Here is a 25,393-nt window from a genome sequence, read left to right as displayed (position 1 = left end):
CAGTATTTAATATCCAAATTCTATATTTTTTCTATTGCCTTCTTCTCATAATAAATATAGTAAAGTTCTTCACATTTGATTTTATACTTTACACTCTTCCTCCTTTTTGTTGTTCTTTCATTGTCATTATCATTAGCTGGGTATATCTTAAAACTTAAATTTCTCTATACTCACTTCCATCCTTTATTTTTCAAGTTGTTTACATTTAAAATTGAGAATGGAAATGGGGAATGTGTCAAAGAGACAACAACCCGACCATAGAACAGACAACAGCGGAAGGTCTTCAATGAAGCGCACCCAGAGGCGTCCTTCAGCTGGCCCCTAAACATATAGTAATCAAATTCTATAATCAATCCTTCAGATTTTTATAAATAATCAAGGGTAATAAAACTTTTAATGACCTTTGTATTACTTCCCTTGGAGAACACAATTTACTGAATAGCAACTACTATGACAACTTTTCCTGTAGATGGACACTGTTTCATAACTTTTGCAGTAAACATCTGTCCACTTGAGAGACAATATTTCATGGAAATGGACATTATTAAATACCAAAATTCCATGAAAAACTGTCCACATGGACACTTTTTCACAGGACACTATTATGTCTTAGCAAGTAATACCTATGCATATCACATACTGGGACTATCGTCGCAGGCGAAACTCAAACAAACTAAAAACCAATGGTCAAATTTATGAATTTCTCAGAACTCAATGATGATGCTCTAAATTAAACTCTGTCAAAATCTTTGATTTATCCGCCTTGTTAACAAACGTAACACAAGAAAAATAAAACAAGTCAAAAGGACATATCTACAATACTTTCCTCCAAAGAATTTTACCACACATTTTCAAATACATCCAGTGGCGGATCCAGAAATGTTCATAATTGGGGCACTGACTGCCCGGCTTAAAGGAAAATACGGGGCATAGACACACCCTATCAGACTTCGGGAGTATATATCATATTTATTGAATTTGGAGAAATGTTTAAGGCCATGAATTGATTCCATTGGAATCAACTGTGCGCCTCGTCTGGCTGACCTTTTCTTATATTCATATGAGGTGGAGTTCCCAATCAAAGATGCTAGATCATTACAAATATGAACGTTTCTCTCTATTATAGGTCTTACAGTTTTTTTATATGATAGACACACATTTAGAAATACATGTATGTAAAATTGGTTATCGAAGGGCAATGACTCCAATAAGAAGTCGTCTGACCGTTTTGACGTATACAGACTGTTGGTAGAGCTTAAACTTCTCTACTTTCACAGTTTTCCAAATAATAGACAAAACTTATTTTACTCCTACGATATAATTTTAGCCATATATGCCATCTTGATTAGCAGACATGTCATCATGCACATTTTTAAACTAGATTCCCGTATGATGATTGTTGTCAAGTTTGGTTAAATATGGCCTAGTAGTTTCAGAGGATATTTTTGAAAAAGTTAATAGACGATAACTAACGGGTGATTTGGCCCTTTGGACAAGGTAAGCTTAAAGGATTAGTTACAAGGATTTCAAAATACACAAGTTGCAAATAGAATTCAGGTTCAGAGGATTAGGTAAATATAGTTTCGTCAGAGAATTGTATTATATGTCTCTGGTTTCATGTAGATCGCAGAAACTTGACAGAGGAATAGGGATCTGGCGACAGCGCCAATAAAACTTCTTAAAAGCTTAATAGTTTGGAAGGTAGAAGTCCTGGATCCTTCATACTTTGTAGATGCGTTTGCGTCTGTCACATGTCCATTGACCCTGACCTTATTTCCATAGTTCGGTAAAGATTTTTAGTATTCTTAATTTCCAGGGCCGTAACTACATTGAGGCTAATGAGGCAAATGCCTCATGATGGAAATTTCAAAAAAACAAACAAACAAAAAAACTGAAACAAAAGATTGTCTTCATATCAAAGTGTTTTCACGGAGTGTCTCTTGCAAGAAGCAAGTTCTCTTCAATAGCTGATGTCACCCCTGCATGTTTTTTTGTGATCCATGTTTCTATTTTACTTTTGGTTTTCAGAGTTGATGGTCTATTGTTTGTACTTTTGTGTCCCGGGTTTGTCTTTTGTTCATTTAATGTCCTACTTTATGACTATAGTCTGAATATTGATTTGCATTTGTAAACGTGTGCAATGTTGCATGTCCACCGATGTCCAGACATTGTGCGAGAAAATATTTTAAGAATATGCGATGCTACTGGACACAGAAAAAAATGGTCGTTTCACTGATGTTTCTAAGTATTGATTGTAAAATTGGTTATTTTCTCTGAATCGTTTAAATCACTCGAAACTAGGCGAGACATGCACAGAAGTGATAGATATATGTATAAACATAGAAATCGAATATTTTAATCAACAACAGAAATAAAAAAATATCTGTATCATATACCCAAGCGCCTGTGGATAAAACTAGATAGCTGACATGGTTTAGATTAAAGTTAGACCATCAATTTCCCGGTATCAAATCATTTGAAAAAAAAAACAATGTATTGCCATATGACCTTTTACATTGAAGGGTTAAACTTGCATAAAGTCGTGTTCAGACCCTTTAACAGAAAGTAAAGGAATATGGAGTAAAACGTGCACCGGACCTAATCACACACAAAGTCAATGCATAGAAAAAATACAAATAATCAATGGCCAAAGTTTTTATTCCTGTTCTTCATCTTGATAGTTGCTGGAGGGTCTTCAATAATAAAAGAATCATTAATACCGTTAAACATGGTCAAGATGATCCCTAGTGTCGACTTAAGCAGTACTAGTGCTTAAAGTATTATACTGTACTGTCACTATATTTTAATCTAGTCATAAAAAAAACCCGCCAAAGTCAGCACAGTAACAAGACGAACAGACAGACATATCTGGTATTAATGATTATGAGAATTACGATTTTTGCTTTATCCTACATATCGGTCTTTTAATGTTGTCCCTTTAACCTAAAAGTTTTAAATTGCAATGAATCTATGGATTTGCTTTGAGACCAGAATATTGTCGAAAAAATAACTAAACTTTATTTGCTTTTCAATGTAAGGAGAAGTCCTGGAAAGGCTCAGAATTCAGGATTTTGCATTATTTTTCTCAGAGCTTCTGGGGGCCTTGAGCCCCCTCGTCAAAAAAATTCGCCTCGCCACGCTCGCCGAATATACTTTGCCTCACTATTAAAAGTGGCTAGTTACGGCCCTGATTTCTCTCTAATTATGAGTAATTGGATAACTATATTTGGTATATGCGTACCTTGCAAATCACTTGAACGTATTACATCAGAGTTTTTACTTGACCTCGACCTCATTTTATGAATCGGCGAACAAGGTCAAATTTTCGTGATCAAGTCCATTACTTTGTTACTTTAGTTTATTCAATAGGTCTACTGTATTTGAAGTATGGAATGATTGTAAGGTAAACATGAATTGTCCATCTTGCAGGTGTCATGTGACTTTGACCTCATTTTCATGATTCAGCGGTTTCAGAAACTTTTTTGTTTCTGTCCGTTTTTTCTAATACTTTATGCAATAGGTCAACTGTATCTAGTGTATGCAAATATTTTAAGATGTACATGTCAGTGTGGCATGTTTTATTTGACCTTGACCTCATTTTTTACGGTTCATTGCTCATCTTACAATCATTATATGCTCAATGTCAAGTTTTTGTTCTTTGATCTGTTAACTAAAACTACGAGAAATACATCAACAGTATTTGGTGTATTGAATGATTGCAAGATGTATAAGTCTGTCTGGCAGTTATCAACTGACCATGACCTCATTTTCCTGAATTGGTCAATCGAGTTTACCTTTTTGATTTTGTTTCTTAGATACTATATGCAAAAGGTCACCTTTATTTAAAGCATATAATGATTGTAAGATGTACATCAGAAAAGTATGCATCGGAAATTAACACATTTATTCTGAAACCAGTTGTTGGCATGAAATGGGTTATATTCTTATATATTTTATAATCGTATGCTACTATCACACCTAACAGACAGGATTGTGCTTGATTTTTATATGATGAAGACATAATCGTTCAATCAGTTTAATTGAGCTGTGGAGCTGGCATGTCAGTCACTGCCAGTGGTCCATTGTTAAACCTCTTTTAAACTAGTTTAACTGTGCCTATTGCTGCAAGTTTCTTTTTTCTACATTGGCTAGAGGTACATATAAGGAAGGGGATGGCTGAGAACATGCAAAGCATGTTTACCCCTCGCACAACATTTTTTGCGCCTGTCCAAAGTCAGGAGCCGGCGTTTGTTAGTCTTGTGTGTTTTTAAGCTGCTGTTTATTTAAATGTGATGGGAGTCCGTTTTCACTGAACTTGTACACATTTTTATATAAGGGCCAGCTGATACCACTTCTGGGGGCGAGATTTTCTCGCTGTGTTAAAGACCCATTGGTGGCCTTCAGCTGTTATCTGCTCTTTGGTCAGGTTGTCTCTTTGACATATTCCCTATTTCCATTTTCAATTTTATGTATTTCGAGTTGGTTTATACTGACCTTGACTTTCTTTGATCACATTAAGTTTGTGTGATAGTTGTAGTACAGGGTAAATATTTGAGGACTGTCAACATAAAATCATAGTCAGTAAAGGAGGCAAGACATCTCAGTGAGTGTAGTTATTGTAGAATGTTAGCATTTTCCTGTATATGCATGAAATATTTGCCACTGGAAGGTAAGCAACCAACAATCACTAAAAGGACTTTCACAGAAACAACATAAATTTTAAGTTATGTATATAATGAGCATGGATTCATAGTTCTGTGGTAAACAGAGTTCTGAAAGATTAATTTGACCACCAAAGCATAATTTTGGTATTTGGTAATAAAATTATATGAGAACCAGCAGATTTTCTTCAAAGACCACCAGTAAAAAAAACTATTTTGAGAATTCTGGGTATCGATGTATTTTCTGGACTTTTACAAAAGGAATAAGGAGGATCATTACAATACTGATAACCAATGTAATACACAATACTAAAATAACACTTTACTATTATACCACAGTTCTTGAAAAGTGGGTTTTGACCACCAATTTGTAATAGAAATAACATGGAGGACCAGCAGATATTCTTCAAGTTCTACCAGGAAAAGAAACATTTAAGAAATTCTGGGTATATTTTCTGGATGATGCGAACTTCCACTGAGAGGAATTGTCAGAGGATTGACAAACTGACATTCACTAAAACAACTCAATACTAATACTGTACCTTTAATATTAATTGGCAAAGTAAGTGACAATAAATAAAGATTGTATGGAACACATTTTATGGCCAATTAACATCATATGACTGTTTAAAGATTGTAAACTAGCACTTCATTGTGGTAATATAACATTTGCACAGATAAAATGAACAACAGTTAAAGACATTGTTGAATAAAAAGTATAAAAAGATATTCCTTTATAAAAATAATGAAAATAATGAGTGATTAAAAGCATTAAATTCAACAGAAATATCTAAAGCACATTTAAAGCAATATATAGAATTTTTGGTATAAGAACTCTGTGAATGTCCTAAATGAATATGAAAGGAACATTTCAAAAATGAACATAGCACTTACTAACTAAAGAAAGCAGTAAACAATGTGTGCAGCTAACAAGAGATAGTACAAAATATAAATGTTCTTCCATTTTTCCATATCTTTCAGTGAGATTACTCTCTGAATATCCACTTTCTCATATATGTTAATATAGGTATTATAGGGCATGAAAAATTTACAATTTGCACAACAATGTTTACAATACATTTATACTTAAGCATGAGAGCTTTTACACTAACTATCGCATTCAACAAAATAATTTACCCTGGCATTACTATATACTGGAAAGTTTTGAATACAAAATATATATAAAACTAATTTGTCCAATTAAATTATGAAAATAAATTATGGAGCATATACATATGTACATGTACAGTCATAAAATTGTTTATCTATCTTGGTATAGCTAGAGCTGGCTGTCAAGGTAATTCCATGTTTAATCCTTGTGATCATGCTTTAATGTTACAATATTGTGAATATCAAACAAGCAATATTAAAAGTAATAAAATTTTAAAATAATGTTTTAACTAGTGCAAACTAAAATAATATAATGATTTAAGTGTTGAATATTTTATACAGATAACAAATTCTACATTCCTGAGGTTCAGAGTACTATGAATACTTATACACCAAACGACCTTGAACAAAACTCAATCATCGATGAGTATATTATCATAAAATAAACAGATATGTGATAAAATTAAAGTTCACAACTACAAAGTACACCTTGACAGTCGGGTTACTAGGCCATTTATTAAAAGTATAGTATGTCCTTATTTTCAACAGATCTTACTACTGCAGTAATCTTTTAAAGTCAATGTAAAATGCATGATAGTGACATGTTATGGTGAATTGATACAGATCAACTTACAAAGATTTTAATTTAAAAAATAAAAAAATATCTGAAGGTGGAATGCTCTCTTACCAGATTTTTAAATCCATGTATTTTTGCATGTATATTATGTTGGCTATTGGTCCTAGTGATAAATTTCATTGTAAGATTTAAAAGATATATATTATACTTTAATTGGTACAATACAATGTACCTCAAATGATAAGTTACAAGGCTAGAAGCATGCAGTTACAGAAAATATGTTTTCAAATGTTGTGCAAATCTCCAGAATATGATAATAACTTGTATAGTAATATTGTTCATCCCTTGGTCATTAACATTCAGTTCATGACACAGAAGGAGTAAAGTAAGCATTTTATATCCCTTGTTTTAAATAGAAGGTTCCAACTTTCACTCAATGATAATAAAAAGTGTCTGTAAGAATTGTGCTGTGTATTTCATATGGAAAACACATACATGTAACACCAATTAACCCAGGCAGATTCAATCAGTGTTTTTGATATCACTGGACAATCTACTCTTACTGTGACCTAAAAACACAAGGATTGTACATCAAAAATGTACAGGAAATGTGTAAATTTGAAAGTAGTCTTTAAGGCAGATGCCTGTCGGATGGAATATTTTAAGGAAACTACACACAAATTTGAAACTTGTCACTTGTCTGTATGAACATTTTTAAGGTAATATTACCTCTCAAGTCTCCATTGCAAGAGTCTTAACAGTTCAGTTATATTCAATGAATAATATAAATGAATTCTTTGGATTCAAGTTATAGGCCATTTTTACAAATTACAGCCATCAGCTTTAAAGCAAACACAGCATGCTAAAAAGACATGCATTTATCACATTTGTAGTCTTGTAAAAATACATTGTGTACCGGTAGTCAAATGTGTTTTGGGTAAGAATTGAATACATGAATATCTAAAACTTAACAAAAACATGCAAACAAAAACAACACCCCAAAAACACTAGGCAATTATGGCAGTTTTTGGAAATGTACTAGCTGAAGCAAAAATAAAGTAAGAATAAAATTCGTTAATTATGTTAATATCAATCAGATTAATAAGTATGTACTAGATATTTGAAATAAAGCAAAATGATACTTTTTAAAACTAAAAAAGGCTCCCTCTCTTTTTTAAACAAGTCTTAAATTGTAAGTACTGGTAAACTTTTTGTGCAAAAATCCATCTTTTACTCCTGTTATTGAGAGCATTTGAAGACAAAAAATCTGACCAATAGTCTCATATAACTTTTCCTTACATTTTCTTTAAATTGATTGTTTTTATTCAAAATGTATGGGTAAATAATTAAGATTAAGAAAATTCCATATATTCAAAAACATTTTAACCGTGAAGTAGATTCCAGATAGATGGAGTAAGAGTGAATTGCAAAGGATGTGTATACATTCTACTTTCTATTACATGTATCTTCACCATGATACAAAATTAAAGAATGAAAGAAAATATAATACTGTGAAATGTTACATATTATTTTATATCACTATATGAAATGCCATTTTTAGTTCTAAATCAGCCTTATTCAATTGTTTAAAGACATATATATGCGAAGAAAATAAATAACTTCATTAAAATCTTATCATATCCAACACTACTTATGTTTATATTAATTAGGTCTTGTTTTCAATAACAATTAGAAAAGATACATGTACATGTTTGTTTATCAACTTTTTTTCTTCACAACAATTAACTAATAACTATAATACATTATTTCCCTAAAATTTCCTATAAAAAGTTTAAGAACAATCTATTAATACATCAAAGATGTTCTATTTCTTGTTCTTCACTCAAAAAAACCAGCAATTTTGGATTAAAATATCGGCCTTTTTATTTTTGTTGCCAATTCCTTACAAATTTAAATCCTTTTCCTCTAGAATGCCTGTTAAGGGCATAAGATACTTGATTGATGTTCATCTTGTATTTTGACATGTAGTGTACATGTCCGAAAATATGCGAAGAAAAATATACCAAACAACTTACTTTTTGAGATATTCCAGTTCGATTTTTTAAGATTTCATGGAAAAATTCAAATTTACAATGCACCCAAATTCATGAAATTTTAACCCTTTTTTTTTTCAAAAACCAAAAAGAATACAAGATATATTTGATTTTTTCTTTAAATTTTACATTCTTAAGGCAGTCTGTACACATTTAATTGCAAAAGAAAATGTTTAGTTCCATATGCTATAATTTTATTAGCTAAATCTGAAATCCCAACTTTTCACTTTTTGGGCTCTTACTTACATGTACAATGTATGTGACAGTCATGACAGTGTAATCTATAAAAAAAAAAGAAACATTATGGATATTTTCCTTTGCAAATGCTTTCAAGGTCAAATAAAAAATTTAATGACTTGAGTTAAGTTTTTCACAAAGGACAAGGTACGAAAAGGCCCTATTTTCTCAATTTTTCAAATTCTGTTTTGGAAAGCTACTTTATATGTTAAAATATTCCCTGATGCTTGAACTTTGTTTGGATGAACTTTAAAACCACTAATTTTAGCAACTGGATGAGGTAAGGGGGAACACTTTCTGTTATTATTCAAATATTGTAATTATTATTCACTTTGCAGGTGTTTTTGTACAACAAATTTTTAGTGTTTAAGTGCCTGCACTAACGTGACCAAGGATTTTTTTTATTCCAATGTCATTAACACTGTTTTTGCTGTCTAAATCGCTGTAATTTTTCTCCGGGTCACGTACACACCCTATTAAATTTTAAGAAACAATGACCAAAAATCATGTTTTCCTTATTCTGAAATTAATGGTTTTGAAGTTTGTCCAAACAAACTTCAAACCTAAGGGAATATTTTAACTTGATATGTAGCTTTCCAAAACAGAATTTGAAAAATGAGAAAATAGGGGGGCCAAAAACATGTCTTATCGTACCTTGTCCTTTAATACTTCTAATAAAAGCAACTTAGCCAAAACAATGCGTTATATTTGATACAATAGTATCTACACTTGCTTCTGTGTCTTATGCCCTCAACTCACAAGATTTCTAAACTTAATCAGATACAACACATGTAATTTGTTTTGGTTACTACATAAAACATACCAAATATAAATTACTAATGTAAGGATTTCACATGTACAGGAATTTAATAATTATAGATTGTAACCTTAAAAACCAGCTTAAACATGTGTTATGATAAATGGCTTACAAGTATACTAATCTGACATGCTAATGTATAAAAAAAGTTGTTCCCAATCAGAAATGATTACATGATCAAAATACATATGTATTTACTCAGTGTAATTAAACATGCATCAAATTGTACAAATGGTTCAAGTTACACACGACCGTCATGACCATGTACGTCATATAATAATGTTAAAAATGTATGCAAATAATACTTCCATACAGAAATCTAAAATGTCACTATACAATTTAAGTGCAATTGATACATTTACAATTTGTATGTGGTTCTGAAAGTTCCATTCTTGGACTGTCATGACACACTCCAAATAAAGGACCAAACTACATTCGTAGCATGACTAGTATATAAATTTACTTATCCACAAAATGTAGTTGAATACCAGAAATTTCAGGGCAGTCCAGGCTAGGGGAACCCTGTTTTGTGTTAGCCTTTTGAGAAAAAACATGTGTCTGACAACATGCACTTGGTATGTATATATATATATGGATAAATTGATTACTATAGATTGTATCTTTCTTTCTGCACACCCCGTCTCTGTAATGTATTTGCAGAACACTACTGTACATATTTGGTGTTTTTGTTTTTCTTTTCTTTTAATTAAAAAATAAGTGCATTAATTTACATTGAAGGCAGCAGTTTTCAGATGTCTACCTTGACTGAACAGAAACATGTACATGTACACAGTATCAATCTCAGTCCAGAAAATGAAGATACATTTGTACTATCATAAATCATGACAAATAATGAAGTTAAGGCTAATCTATTACATGTCAATAAAAGGGAAGGAAATTAAAGCAAAGGATTTTGTAGACAAAAAATACACGTACCAAGTGCATATAGAGAAATTATGAAATGTAGACTTACAAATGTACATGTAAATGATTAAAAAAACAGGAAATAACTAATAAACAAATCAATTAATTAGAAATTAACAATGATAAGTGTGTAGTGTTAAATGTACACAATTATTAAAGCTTTCAAATAAATCAACAACACTTCCAATCAAAACAAATAAATAATTTGAAAACAATATGTATTCTAGTTTATCATGTTTATTCAGGTTGGACTGGGCAAGTGAGTTCTCATTAACAAGTTTGTATCATCCTTCATGGTGCCCCTTAATCCAATACATGTATTTCTCTCAAATAAGTCAAATTTTCTTGCTTCACCTTACTGTATTCAGTAGAGAGAAATGCATGTGCATTGTACAATTTTTGGTACATGTCAACTTAAATAACATTTAATCATACTGGGGCCCCAGGGTTACCCGGGATAGCAGAAGTGTTAAAGGGAAAAAAATGAAGAACCATGTCTTGTACACTTATGCTCCATAGGACACAACCTCTCCAAATCAGAAATGTTTCTAAAGCAAGCAACGACACATATATCCCTCTAACATGTCTAACAACAGAGTTCACGAAATCCATTTTTCCCTGGTGGTCCTTGAAGAAAACCTGCTGGTCCTCACTATAAATTCTATTGAAAAATACTAAAATTGTGTCAGTCCTATGCAAAATTTTGGTGGTAAAATCCTGAGGACCACCACTTTTCGTGAACTCTGTAACAAGCCTAAATTAGAAAATTTCAATGTGCAAAAAAATAGTTTTAAAGTTGATTTCTATATTACCTAAAAAATCATACAATTGATGTGCAGAAAAAGATAAAAAAAAAATCAACTCTTTATAAAAAAGCATGATTTTTTCCCTTTTAAAAGTACAAAATGCAAAATGTTTTGGGGGATTAAGCTTATAGCTGCTGCTTTCGACAGGAATTTTGTCTTTTTTTCCATTCTCATTTCAAAATAAATTATCCTGACAGATAAGTTAATTGCATGTTAATAAAATGTTGAAGTGAACAAAATACATGTTAGAAAGGAAAATATCCTTTGTTTGGCTAACTTTGGAAATAATTCCCCATTGAATCAATTATGTAACATTGTATGAATATCACAATAATAAAACTAGATATGGCTTGCATTATAATGAATGATTAATTAATACTGATAGAGATCTAATATATTCCATGTACAAAATGTACATGTATGTGCATGTAATAAGTTCCCTGAAAAAATGCTACATGTATCTTAAACACGAATAAAATTCTGTAATTTGTTATGCTAACATGTGTTACAATTGAAGAAAAACAAATTTCAAATTGGAAATCAAGTATTTAGTAAGTTCAATTAAATATGCAATGTAGAACTTTTTTTGCATCAATTTGCTATTACATTGATGTACAATGTACATACATTTGTAAGCTTAAAACATTATTCCTTTCCCCAAAAAAAATCACAACAGAAAAAAAGCACTAATCAATCTTGCAAGTTCAACATTTGTGTAGATGAATATAACACATTTGTCATGTTTATAAATACAAACAAGAGTTATTGTTATTTCATTTAAATAATGCCAATAAAGAAGGATTTCATGATCTCTTCGATTCAATATTTATGTCATTCAATGTGAGAATTTGTAGAAGTTGTTAAACCTTAAACATAAAGAGTAATATGATGTTTGTTTTCAAGTTCACATTATATTGACACTTCAGCACAATATCTAATGTCAACATCATCACTGGTCCTTTACATGCTGTTTTGGCTTTTGTACAACATATGTTGTATAGAAGAAATGAGCAAAGAGAACAAAGTAACTGCAGTACATTAATACACTATAGCGTATATTAGTGTAACTGTGTGCACAATAGGATCCTTGGTCCAATACCCTGTACGCTAATATGTTAATAAGTAAGCCCATAATCATTTGCAGTAGTTGAAGGAAAGTTATTCCCATATTGACCCATTTTGGAATATTGACTCTCATGGCTCTTAATGCATAGTAAGAATACATTAGGGAATGGACTGTATAATTCATGGTCATGAACCATCTTCCAGAAGCCATTTTCTGTGGATAGGTGTACCAAACATATATTAGCACAGTGATGTGATGAAACCAGTGGAGGAAGATCAATGGCTGTTTTCTTAGCACTATAAACAAAGTGTCACCTAGTTCCAACACCTTAGATACGGTGAATAGAAAACACCAAAAGCTAGTAACTCCTTCGAAATAAGACGGCACACAAATGGAATATTCAAGACTATGATTTTTAATGGCAGATATAATTTCAGGAACTGTCCTAATGGCTCCAAAAATACTGAAAATAGCCAGTCCTCCACTCCATGTCGCCAGGTAGGGTCTAAGGTCAAATCGCCGGCGGTTTGACATAACATGCTTTCCTCCAAAAATAATTATCAGATAGACTGCTGAATAAATAAAGCTGTCCGACCAATGTTCTCTCATATATCGATTAAATTCATTTTCATTAAATTGTTCCTCAAAATCAAATACATACGAATAATTATGTGCACCCATCTTTAATCTTTCAATTTCCCTACAACCCAGTCTCCGGCATGTATGTGTGGTGGGTGTTGGTTTGTGTACACGAGGTTATTGCCGTGACAGAATAGGAAAAACTTGATTGGACACTAAGAACGACTGATCTTACATTGTCCAATCAGATGTAATTTAACATAAAACCTTGTCCTACACATTGGATCTATGTATCGGTATTGATTATCATGGACAACGTATATTTTGCAAGGAAAAAATACAGATATTACAGTACAGTTTAAATTTTCTAAAAATATATTGCAGATATGACATCAAAAGACGGTTTTATTTGGGGTAAAACTTTGTCCTGAAATGAGGTCATTGAATATCGTCCTATATTTTGACCTTATTGAAAAAAGGGGGTGGTTTTGAACCATTTTTACCTCAATTATGAAAATCTGCCCCCTATTCAACATGGCTGCAAACATTATGGGCCGTTTTTATTGCTTTCTTTTAATTTAGGGGTCCCAACGACCAATAGAGATCAATACTAAACTAACCTGTAGCCAAAATAATTTATTCTCCTCTCGAGTTTTGGGAGTGTAGCTATAATCCGACACCCCGAAATTCCGACAGTCCAGTAGTCCGATAGTCCGTTAATCCGACAATCCGATGGTCCGACACGAAGCCGTGCTGCTGCAAAGGATGATTGTCTTTTTGAAAGCGTATTAGCCGAGCAGTGTTAATAATTTTAAAAGTGGAATGCATCGAAATGGGATATCGTTTGTAAATCAAATCCCTTCTTGACCCCCTTCTTGTTTGAACAATTAATATAAGATTCCTTACATCATCATGTCAATGTTGATAACGAGAATGTCTGTTTACATAGCCAGAAATTAGTAGTGCTTTTGCTAATTAATATTCATAATATGTAAATGAGAATTGTACCACGTGATTATAGTTTGAACTAAACTGGCTTGATATCGTTAAAATCTTTAAAACACAGATATTTTCAGTTGCACGTCACAGAGTCCTTGTTTATAATCATTCTGATATTTCCGTAAAGTTGCCAGGCGGTCAAAATCAAAACAATGAACGCGAATTATGTGAATTTTTCGTGTTCTCGTGAGTTTATTCTTCTTAAAATATTGGTATTTTTATTTTACATGGGAACCTAGAGTTCAACGACTACACATACAGGGTTTGGACTTGCTTATTCTTTGGACATCCAAGTTTCAAGTTTCACCCCAGCAACTTGTTTTTCTAATGACCTTGTTAGCCAATTTTCAACACGAAGTTTGCAAATTTGACGTTTCAGCCATTTTAGCCTGTATTTTATACTGCAATGTTAAAAGCCTCTCGCTTCGATTTTCAAAATAGCTCAGGAACCTTGATTTTTGCAAGGACAGTCATTATGTTTCGTTTAAATGGTGTATATTGTTGTGTACATTTATTTTCTGTCCCAGCAACCTGTCTATCACTTAAATTAAAGTTGAAATAGACATTTTTTCAAAAATCCCTATCATTTCAATATAATTTCTGTAACCTGTATCCGATTTTATTAGTATATAATATAATGAGCAAAGTGGCGTTGATTTCTGGATATGACATACATTTTGTACATGCGCAAGTGCATACATTGTACATGTAACCAGGAGCACATATATTGTTAAATATACTGTTCCAAGATGTAACGTATAAACTGGTTGAATGTGATATGTCACAAGTATTAAGCAGCAACCTTTTGATTTTCTGGGGGGGGGCTATGGTTTTTTTTTGGAAAAAAAGTTCGTTTCCATTTTTTGGAGAAAAAAATAATTTGTTTTTGACCCTGAGAAAAAAAAATTGTTTGTTTCACCCTCAGCTGCCACTATATGTAATGCTAAAATTGAAAGAAAAAAATTGTTTTCGACTTGTTGCCAAAAAAATAGATTGTTTTTGGCCGAAGGCGAAAAAAAAGTTTGTACAGAAAAAAAACCCATACCCCCCCCCAGAAAATCAAATGGTTGCTGCCTTAGATGTATGCTTTTGTATCTGAGGGGTTTCGCCCCGAAGATATGAAACGACTACTTCGGATAGATATAATAACATAGAAGTATCGATACTTTTTTTTTATCTTTTCTTTTGTTTTCTAAAACGAGCAATTAGTTTTGATAAACTAGGAATAGTGTCATTATCTCAAATTTCAGTCAAGATGCAAAACCACTTTCAGAACGGTTTCATAGTTAATGATTTGGAGTGAAATCTTAACTTAAATTGCGTCTATTTATCATACCTTATCATTGCTCTAGCTTGTATGGCAATACAAACCGCTGTACTATCTAGTATTTTTTTGTTTTACTGATTGCCAAAACCTGAACTCTTTGCTGATAAAGGATAACACTTATATGTAAATTATTATAGGGACCTGAGTATCCCTAGTCATAGAATCATCACGACATGACACCAATTATGTGAAAAAGATTGGAATGAAATTAAGATGGGCAATGACATGAAGAAAGTACGCAGAAAAAGCAGATATATATATATATAGCGGTTAAGACCTATGACTGCAGTGCTGAAGTTTTAAAAATGACAGCACGAAATAAGAAAGGCACTTTATTAAGAAACAATGATTTTTTTTTATAGCAATACAAATACACTAACCAAAACATGATTTAGATTTATTCAACACAAAACCGTTGCCAGAATGCCTCTTTATTTTGAAACAATGAAAAAAATATATAGTCATTGCAAGTCTCTAACCAAACCATCAACACAAACAAATGTTTTTAGAATGTCAATTTATTATGAAATAATGAAAAAAAAATCGAATTTTGGTTAGTATATTAATTGGGCAGTAATAGTATTGCTATAATTATGTTTATCATTGTTTTCATAATAAACAAAAGCAAACGTATAGGATGCAAACGGACTTTTGGTAAGAACGTGTAGGGCGTGAAAGTGAAAGGGGCGAATTTGATTGAGAGCGATCATGTTTTAAGGTGAACGGACCCGGCTACCGTTCATTTCCGATTCGTATGGGATTGTTGCGGTCCTGTACAAGATGTCATACTGACTGATTTGTTAATTTTCTGTGTGAAAAAATATACCAATTTACAAACGTTCCATGTCTTTATAGGCATACTTTTCAGAGACAAGTGACCGTGAGTTGGACTATCGGGCTGTCGGATTAAAGGACTGTCGGATTATGGGACTGTCGGATTATAGGTCTGACCCCCGGGTTTTCGTTTTATCAAAAATGCATGATGTCACAATTCCATTGAAAAAAACATGCATAGTACGAATTCATATGATGTACCAAAACCTATGATTTGACGATACCCTTAAAATATGCTAAACCTAGTCCAAAAAATTATGACATCTGGCAAGGCTATTTTATTTTTTTCTGGGACGCTTCTAGGCGTCCCAGAAAATAAATAAAATAGCCTTGCCAGACTTTACAATTATTTGGACTATGCTAAACCATACCCATAACCTTATTGCTATTTGTCCACCATAACTGGACTTCACAAAGGTTCCCGTTCAATTAAATGAAATTATCTGACGCCACAATGGAAAAGTGATTGTTGTATGATATCAAAAGTACAGGAGAAGCAGACTCTCGTGTCAATTACTGAACTAACAGCAAAGATTCAAAATAGCAATAAGGTGTGTTCTAACCACAACACAAGCCCTTACCCTAAAACCTAACCCTAACCTAAATCAAAATTGTTATAATTGCATTCATTTCATCACTAAATGGTACAGTATGCAAACCGGGTAATAATTAAATGGTGCCAATGGCATTCTCAATTTCACCAACCATTATTATGATTATACATTAATTTCAAACACTTCAATTCAAATAAACCACACTTAATTTGGTCATATTGCATGACAAAATATATCTTCTTTATGATAAAACTTTAATTAATTACTATTAGAACTATTTGGTTAATTTATTGAGCAGTTCTGATAGTTTTTTTCAGTCAGAAGCTACCAAAATCTAAAATTTGGCGATGTCTTGTAAAGTTTGAGATTTTATTAATTTTGTATTGAAAATCCAATCAGATTCATTTTACCATTAGATATACTCACTGTTCCCAGGTATAACCTATATATAATGTATAAATGTATAAAATATAAGAATTATTTTTGAGTTTTTCCAAGAATATCAATCAAAAAAAATTTCACAAAAAGTTATCAGGAAAATTTGGATTCAGAATATTTTTATTGTCAACTACTTGACCACAATATTTTTTTTTTTATCAAATTTGGAATCAGAAAAAAACATCAGTAAAAAACCTATAGAAATGCCACAAATGATGATCAACAAAAAAGGAAACATGACTTATTGAAATAAAGGAAAAAGAATAATTCTAAATTTTTTACAAAGTGAAGGATGCAGGCTCTTGAAAGCCTCTTGTTTCTATTTTTTGTGTTATCATTGATATTTAAACAATAAGAAAAGCTCATTATTGTTTTTTTTTTATTCTTTAAACCATATATCATATAAATCATACTGAAATTAGAACAAATGCTTCTTTGATGTTAATCAGAATTTCATCTGTGTCACTGTATACTTTGACACATTCATATAATTTATAAAAAGTGAAAACCAAGAAGGGGTTTCAAACTATTCTTCTATAACTTAAGTAGCGTTATGTTTTACTGGACTAGTTTGATTATTTTGTTAATTAAGGACATATTTCTGGATCATATTCCTCATACTATAGATTCATACAATTTTTTAATAATTTTTATTTAACAATTATACACTTTCAAGTATGGGACGTTGAGTGTGTTCAAACCCTGAGCATGTCAAACTCAACACTTTAAAATTAGTGTTTGCTGCTTCTCTCCTAAGCACAAGGTATTAAGGAGTGAGAGCAAAGACGGGTTGGCTCAGAGTCAGTCAGAAAGAATAATGTGCTCTAAAATACAACAGCTGTCCGAATTGTGGTGCTCAAAACTTAATGCTGACATTCCATAAATATATTTTAAACTTGTGAAGTTTTTGAAGAGCAACACAGAAAACACAATAAAATTATGTTGCAAAATAATTTATCCTCATATCATTCTCTTTATAGGTATTATTTATATGTTGATGTTGATACAGACAGTCTATTCAGAAAATTTACAAAATGACCGAACAGATGTTAAACCAGAAATTCTCCAAAATAATGAGGAAAGTGGAAACATATTAACAGTTGATGTTGGACAGGGGGTTGATAAGATGGACATAGTTACAGAAGGAGGTAATCCCGATCTTTCTCAAAATGAGGATATTACACAGAAAAATGAAGATACCAGCGAAGAAATAAAGGAAAAGGAATCTGGAAGTTCTTTTTCATTTGGGAGTATATTGAAAAGTTTTGTGGATCCAATATTTGAAGAATCTGAAAAAAAACATAACGAGGAGCCAGAGAAAGAAAATGTGACAGCCGTTAAAAATGAAAGCGTTGTTCAAAATGAAACAAGTATTGGCATTTTAGAAATCCCATTGATAGACCGAGACTTGAATCGAACTGAGAAAAAGACAAAATTTAAATGCATCAGTAGAAATATGACACTTGAAAATATCACATCAGAAGTTCAAATTATAAATAACACAAGACTTTTACAGATTTTAAATTTTGAACAGAATGACACATTGTCAGACTGTGTTTTGGTTATGTTTTATGCACCCTGGTGTAGATTCTGTTCCAAAGTAGCACCTAGTTATAATGCTCTAGCTAGAGCCTTTCCTGAGCTAGATGTTGTGGCAGTTGATGCAGCTCATTTTAGCAAGTAGGTAGATTGCCTTTCAAGTTGTAATTTATGATTTTAAATAAATATATATGGGTAATTGGAATTAGTGTGTTGCCAAAAAATGTTTCCTGCTTATTAAACTTAATGAAAACTAAAAAAAATAACATCAATTTTTTTTGTGATTTGAGTTTAGAGGCATGTTATGCATGTGCCTTTTCCACTTCTTAATACATTTGCAAATCCTTATGTTTTGACTGGTTTTTTTTTATGTTAAAATTTTGAAAGATGAAGATTTTCTGGTATTTGTTGATATTTTTTATTTGAAAAGCACCTTGTGTAACATGTGTAATATAATACTAACTACAAATATTAAAACAAAGTACCTGTCCAATGATCATTACAACATTATAATGTGAAAATAAGGAGATATGGAAAAGTTGCCAATGAGACATGAGAAAAAAAAAAGTATAAATAACGACAACCAACCAGCATGTAGATCTAGAACAGTTGTTTAACTGCAGAATATTAGAAAAACTAAAAAAATCTGTTGCAAAGGGATTGAATCATCTGCCTAAAGAAACAAAATAAAATTCTAAGCGTACTTGCAATCAGGTTTTGCAAAGTACTACAAATGTATGCAGGCAAGAAAACCCCTGTGAGAAAATCTAATGGCTAACATGTATAATGTCATGAACAATTCATTTTTTTTACAATTTATTTTAAGTGTAAGTAAAGGCTTGGTACTTGTAAAAATTAACTTTAACAATCAAAGTACATTAAAATTATATCACCCATGCTGTGACAGTGATTTTTTCTGTTTAACCTAATTTTTTCATTTGTATTCTAGCTTGAATGCCAGATTTGGAACTGTTTCTGTACCAAATATACTTCTATTTCATCAATCCAGAGCTGTTGTGAGATTCAACCAAACAGAGAAAAAGTTTGATAATCTGGTTTCCTTTGTTAAAAATCATACAGGTAATGTTATAGATTCTCTAATTCTTTGGAAACTAAGGAAAACTGATATTCACATTTGAAAATACATGTATGCACATTTTTGGGTACTGACTTGATATCTAAATTTTCCAAAGTTTATCACAACTTTTGAGAATTTATATTTTAAAATAAAGTGCATTCACACGGCATTGATCATACATGTACTATTCTAAACATCCTACGAATGATGTCATTGTTAAAAGTAATCTTTATAATTTTAGTTATCTTCCTTTGTCCAAATATGTAGTTGAATCAACTGCAACAAATGCTTTATACAATACAATGTTCAATTTTTATTCCCAATGATAAATTAAAGCAATTTTAACCCTTTGGTGCTTACAAGCACTTCAATAAAGTTTTTGTTCCTTGATGAAGTGATTATTTCAGTTTCAAAATAATTTTTAAAAAGTTCAACATTCATATCTTAATTATATCACTATTAATGTTTTAGGGATGGAACCAGACATATCTGTCAACATTACAGATGATGACTATACCAGACCATTACCAAGTGTACCAGCTGATGAAACAGATTATTTATTGTGGATATCATGGTTATTTGTTGTTATTTTTGTATCAGTTGTATTTGTAAGATCTTCATACGGACAGCTTTACATTAACAAAGTTAAAATATTATGGCAGGAGCATCAGCACATAGAGTGAATTTTGGTACTGAAGTCAGTGATTTGAGTGAAGTGTCCAACTAGTCAGTAATTACCACTGCATCTAGTCTGGGATAGTCTGCAGATTCATTTGCACTGCTACCGGTATATTGCAACTGCATTTGCTGAGAGAGACCTGGTTATATTTTGATTGATTCATCAATCTTAAAAATATGTTGTTAAACGTACTAAGCCATCAATAAAAACAAACAATAGTGTGCTATAAATTTGTATTATCAGTGTTAGCGAACAAAAGTTGTATAAAAGTCTATTAGAAACATCAGATAGAAAAAAAACTTATTGCATTTTATTTTTATTTTTATTTATTTGTAAGTATGTTGTTTTTATCATTAAATAAAAAATCATGTGTAATACTCCATTTGCCGATTCTATATTTGATTCTGTTATTACACACTTAGTTCTTCCTTTGTCAATTGTAGACTTGTTCTATGCCAGACAAAATTATCTTTTGCTCTCTCAAAGTATGATGTAAAGTTGGAAGTGACATATCAACATTTTATTTTAATTTTTTATGTGAAAAATAACTACTGGTATCAAAAGTTTTCAACTGAATAAAAATTAAATGTAATTTAAAGATTTGACAAACTTTAAGGTTACAGTTAAATTTGCTTATTCCTGCTAACTCTCCATTGTAAATGAAAATGTATATTTCTACTAAGGGAGACAACTTAAAATGGATCTCTACTTACAGGGTGAATTACAGGAATTGGTGAATAGACTATTGACCAATACATTGACTGTAGTCATAATTTACCATTATTATCATCATTAAAGTGTTAGGCTTTCTGGCATATTATTAACTATCATGTTATACATGTATGACACAATGGAAAATTCATGAGAATTAAAGAATGTTTGTCATTATTTTCCATATCTTGTTTGTTTTTCCTGTGGAAAATTTCTATCCATCCTTAATTGGAATATAACATCTTACATTGAGGTAAATTTTTGTGTTTGGGAAATTGAAATAAAAGTATCAGTTTGCAATACCTTACTTGTTTCATTGCATTTTCATGGATATGTGATTTGGTGGTTCTGCCAAAGTCTTGATACAACTTAATAGTAATTTGTATTTCATTGAACATCTAAATTTGTGGTTCACCTGTACCTACGAAACCCGCAAAAATGGTATCCAACAAATAATAATAAATCAACAGTATATGGTGAGCTTTGTGGTGTTTTAAATTTTTACCATTACAAGAGTTACAAATGTAACAGAATTCCAATCTGGTAGCATTTGTATAATTGTTTTAAAAGTTTAAATTTAAAAAAATACATGTATATATGACCTTGATGATTCATACCTTGTATTCAGATGCTCTTTATTATGAAGTTTCAGTCAATTAATTGTCCATTGTTTTACCTGTCTTCATGGTTCAAAAACTGCAGAAAAAATGTAAAGTTTTTTTGTGAAGGGAATTGCTCACACCAATTGAGTAATAGGATAATTATATTTGGTAAATAAGATCCTTGCAAGGGTACATGCTCCCATGATCTTGACCTCATTTCATGGATTTGTTATGAGGTCCCTTTCTCAGATATTAAAAGTAGTAGGTCAACTATCTTTGGCGTATGGAATTATTGTAATGTCTAAATGTCAAGAGTGGCAGGTGTCATTAGACCTTAACCTCATTTTATATTTCAGGTGGTAGATGACCTGGAGGCTTCTTACCTATTTTACAGATCATGATGATTTAAGTTATGAAGTTTCTGTCTGTCCTATGTCCATTGTCGTTGACCTAATATACACAGTTCAGTGATGGCTTTTAAAAAAAAAGTTTTTGTGATGTGAAGTATGAAGCCTAGGTCTACATGGCTGTCCAACAGGATTCACCTGATAGTATCCTCATTTCATGGATCAGTGAACAGGTTAAAGTGACATGATTAGGTCAATTTCTGATTCTGTAAGCAGAAAGTAAACTTTTTTTGGTGTATATAAAAAAAGTTTTTGTGATGTGAAGTATGAAGCCTAGGTCTACATGGCTGTCCAACAGGATTCACCTGATAGTATCCTCATTTCATGAATCAGTGAACAGGTTAAAGTTACATGATTAGGTCAATTTCTGATTCTGTAAGCAGAAAGTAAACTTTTTTTGGTGTATATAAAAAAAAGTTTTTGTGATGTGAAGTATGAAGCCTAGGTCTACATGGCTGTCCAACAGGATTCACCTGATAGTATCCTCATTTCATGGATCAGTGAACAGGTTAAAGTTACATGATTAGGTCAATTTCTGATTCTGTAAGCAGAAAGTAAACTTTTTTTGGTGTATATAAATGGTTGTAAGTTGTGCATGTTTGTCTGGCAGGTATCATTTGTCTTGGACTTCTTTTTCAGTTTATGGTCAATGTTTAAGTTTTTGTAGTTTGGTCTAAGATGCCATAAGCAATAGGTCAACTATATTTGATGCATTGAAGATGCCTGTCTGCTATGCTTCATCTGACATTGAACTAATTTTATCAAGTATTGGTTTGGTCTGTTACTTGTATACTTTAAGAGGTCAACGTTATTTGATATAAAAATTTGGAATGATTGTAAGATGTAAATATAAAAATAAAAAGATGTGGTTTTATTGACCAAATGACACAGAAATTAACAATTATTGGTTCACTGTACATCCTTCAATAATGAGTAAATTCCATACCACACATAGTCGGCTATAAATGGCCCGAAATGACAAGTGTAAAAAAAATTCGAGAAAACTGTTAACCTTTGTCTATTTTGGTTTATCTGAGTGATTCATAAATGTCTCATCTAGACTGTATCAAATCTATAAGTCATTTTTATAAGTCAATTCTCAAACTGGAATACATGAGCCAATATGAATTATTTAAATAGTGAAGTTTGTCTTGAAAAAAAGGATAGACAAGGCTGTTACTAATAAAAGCAATAAAAGAACAAATACAACACGTAGAACTAAAGCGACAGGTACTAGGGGTTAACTGCTTTGATCTGGAAGGAAAGGTAATTCCTAATCTGCCATGAATTTGTTGTAGTCAATTCTTTTGACTTCTTTGTGCATGCCTATCTACATCTACCACAACCCCAATACAAGTGAGGATGATATTGGTTTGCATGTGGTAATACGATCAACCTGTATTCTATATCAAAATATTACTAATATTTCATGAATGAAGAATTTAAAGATTTTATAAGCTTCAGGAAATAAGGTTCGCTTTTACTTTAAAGATCAGGTACTACATGTATTTGTCACATGGTCATTTAAAAGATATTCCCGGTATACAATATTAACATTACATGAATGGACACCAAAGTAAATTCGGGTACAAGTCACTGTAGAACAGTTGACTACTGTAGCACATTAGAATTTAATACCTCCATATTATCATTGAAAAAATATTTCATTTTGATCCACTTTTCTTCTTTCAATGACTTTGGTCTATGCTTATAATTTCAGCATAAAAACTTATGTTGGTGTTAAGATTTTCTGAGGTCATATGATGTAACTAGAAAGTGATTGAACCATTTCTTGTTGACTGGATGTTCAGTGGTAAATAACTAGAAAAATGTCTTAAAAATACTGCATAGCGGGTTACTTTCGCATGGTGTAAATTTTCACGGTTAGAACAAAATAGAAAAATAAATTCCAGCAATTTAAAAGGGCACATACAAAGGTATTGATAAAAATTTTGAATCCACAATTTTTTTTTCGTATACCTTATTCAATGAAAATCGTGAAAATAACCCGCTATACGGTACTCAATCACTTCACATTGTAGAATCTCTACTGTGTTGTATTCATTCACACAGGACCTTATATAAATTGCAGGTCAAACAGTCTAAAAATGATCACTAGTTGATCAGTTTGATGAAAGAATTCAAATTGCTTCTTGAAATTTTTTGAATCAAAAAGCAGACTCATAATATTTCTAAAGAAAAGAAAACTTTGATTTCACAAGTTGGTGAATTGCTGGTCCTACCTCACATTTCATATCCAAACATTATTATTAATTTTCCTTATGCAGAGGGACAGGATGACATGGCATTGTGCTATCCTGTACAGGATTTCAGAAAAGAAAATTGAACCAAAACATTCCTTGCTACAGTTCCTCAGGGGGTCCACTTTCTATATACAAGATGATAGGATGTGTCATTTGAATAGGTCATCTTTTCAAGCTTGAAAATATGTGAATAGGTCGGAAAAACTATCAGAAATATATGGATAGGTCAATAAAGTTCTCATACTGTGGAACCATTATTATTCGTTGGATACCAATTTTCTTGGCTTTCATGGGTACAGTTTAACCACGAAATTTTATGTTCAAAACTAATAACAAAATTTCTATATGCTTGTATGCAGAATTCGTCAAAACCACAAAATTAAATATCCATAAATATTAAATTCCTTAATCCACGAAAATTGGTACCCACGAAAATAAATGAATCCACAGTAACTTGTTTGTGTGTCATCTTTCTAGGTGTTCCCGGCTGTTTTTATCAACCAATTTTTCTCATTTTGACACTTTGGTATTACACTCTTACTTTACAGACTATTACACACCACATGAAACAGCATTAATATCGGAAAAGGTTACCTTTTTACCTATGCAATATATGAAAATGTCTAAAAATCTAAATTACATGAAAAGGGTGGGGCAACAGAACCCCAGTAGCACCCCCTATCAATTAAGTATTGAAGTAGCCCCCCTGAGAACAGTTCAACTATTAAACATTTTTCAGCCAACAAGAAAGATTTAAAGGACAGTACCTTATCTAGAGAGCAATATAAGTTGGATTTAAAATACCACTGTTCATTCCATAAGAAAAGGCAAATGGAACACCATCAACAAGAAAAAGAAAACTAACAATATGAAAGCAAAAGTCTGTCCATTCATCAAAATTCGTGTATGAAGAATACCATTGGAAATTTTTCAAAGTTGTTAATAAAGGGACATTAGTCAGTATTTAATGTTGGGTTCAGTGAAAATAAGTTCAGGTGAATAAATTTCACTACTATAAATATGAAAACTCTGGAACCATACAAAACAAGTGAAACTGTGAGCTTCTGCTCACTGATGATACCCCCGTCCAAATGTGTTCGGTAAACAGGAAGTTGTCGAGTGATGAATCT

General features: G+C 31.7%; 2 protein-coding genes across 4 annotated transcripts; one reads left to right on the top strand and one right to left on the bottom strand.

Annotated features, from left to right (window-relative positions):
* Positions 1 to 11,125: 11,125 nt before the first annotated feature.
* LOC143045674 (very long chain fatty acid elongase 6-like) lies at positions 11,126 to 13,012 on the bottom strand. Its single transcript, XM_076218353.1, has one exon. It carries the CDS (start codon positions 12,931 to 12,933, stop codon positions 12,136 to 12,138), a length of 798 nt encoding a protein of 265 aa, XP_076074468.1. The 5' UTR covers positions 12,934 to 13,012; the 3' UTR covers positions 11,126 to 12,135.
* Positions 13,013 to 13,068: 56 nt separating this feature from the next.
* LOC143045673 (thioredoxin domain-containing protein 15-like) lies at positions 13,069 to 21,290 on the top strand. 3 transcript variants are annotated; one of them, XM_076218349.1, is made up of 4 exons: positions 13,069 to 13,182; positions 17,964 to 18,663; positions 19,472 to 19,602; positions 20,072 to 21,290. In XM_076218349.1, the coding sequence occupies exons 1-4, from the start codon at positions 13,140 to 13,142 to the stop codon at positions 20,281 to 20,283; spliced, it is 1,086 nt and encodes a 361-aa protein (XP_076074464.1). In that variant the 5' UTR covers positions 13,069 to 13,139; the 3' UTR covers positions 20,284 to 21,290. The 3 variants fall into 3 exon arrangements, with proteins under 3 accessions (XP_076074464.1, XP_076074465.1, XP_076074467.1); XM_076218350.1 differs by having other exon boundaries at positions 13,087 to 13,245; XM_076218352.1 differs by lacking the exon at positions 13,069 to 13,182 and adding an exon at positions 16,422 to 16,542.
* Positions 21,291 to 25,393: the final 4,103 nt, after the last annotated feature.

The sequence above is a fragment of the Mytilus galloprovincialis genome, chromosome 9 (assembly GCF_965363235.1).
Source record: "Mytilus galloprovincialis chromosome 9, xbMytGall1.hap1.1, whole genome shotgun sequence".
In the NCBI taxonomy this organism is placed as follows: domain Eukaryota; kingdom Metazoa; phylum Mollusca; class Bivalvia; order Mytilida; family Mytilidae; genus Mytilus; species Mytilus galloprovincialis.
Note: the sequence above shows the minus strand (reverse complement) of the source record. Positions and strands in the feature narration are given on the sequence as shown.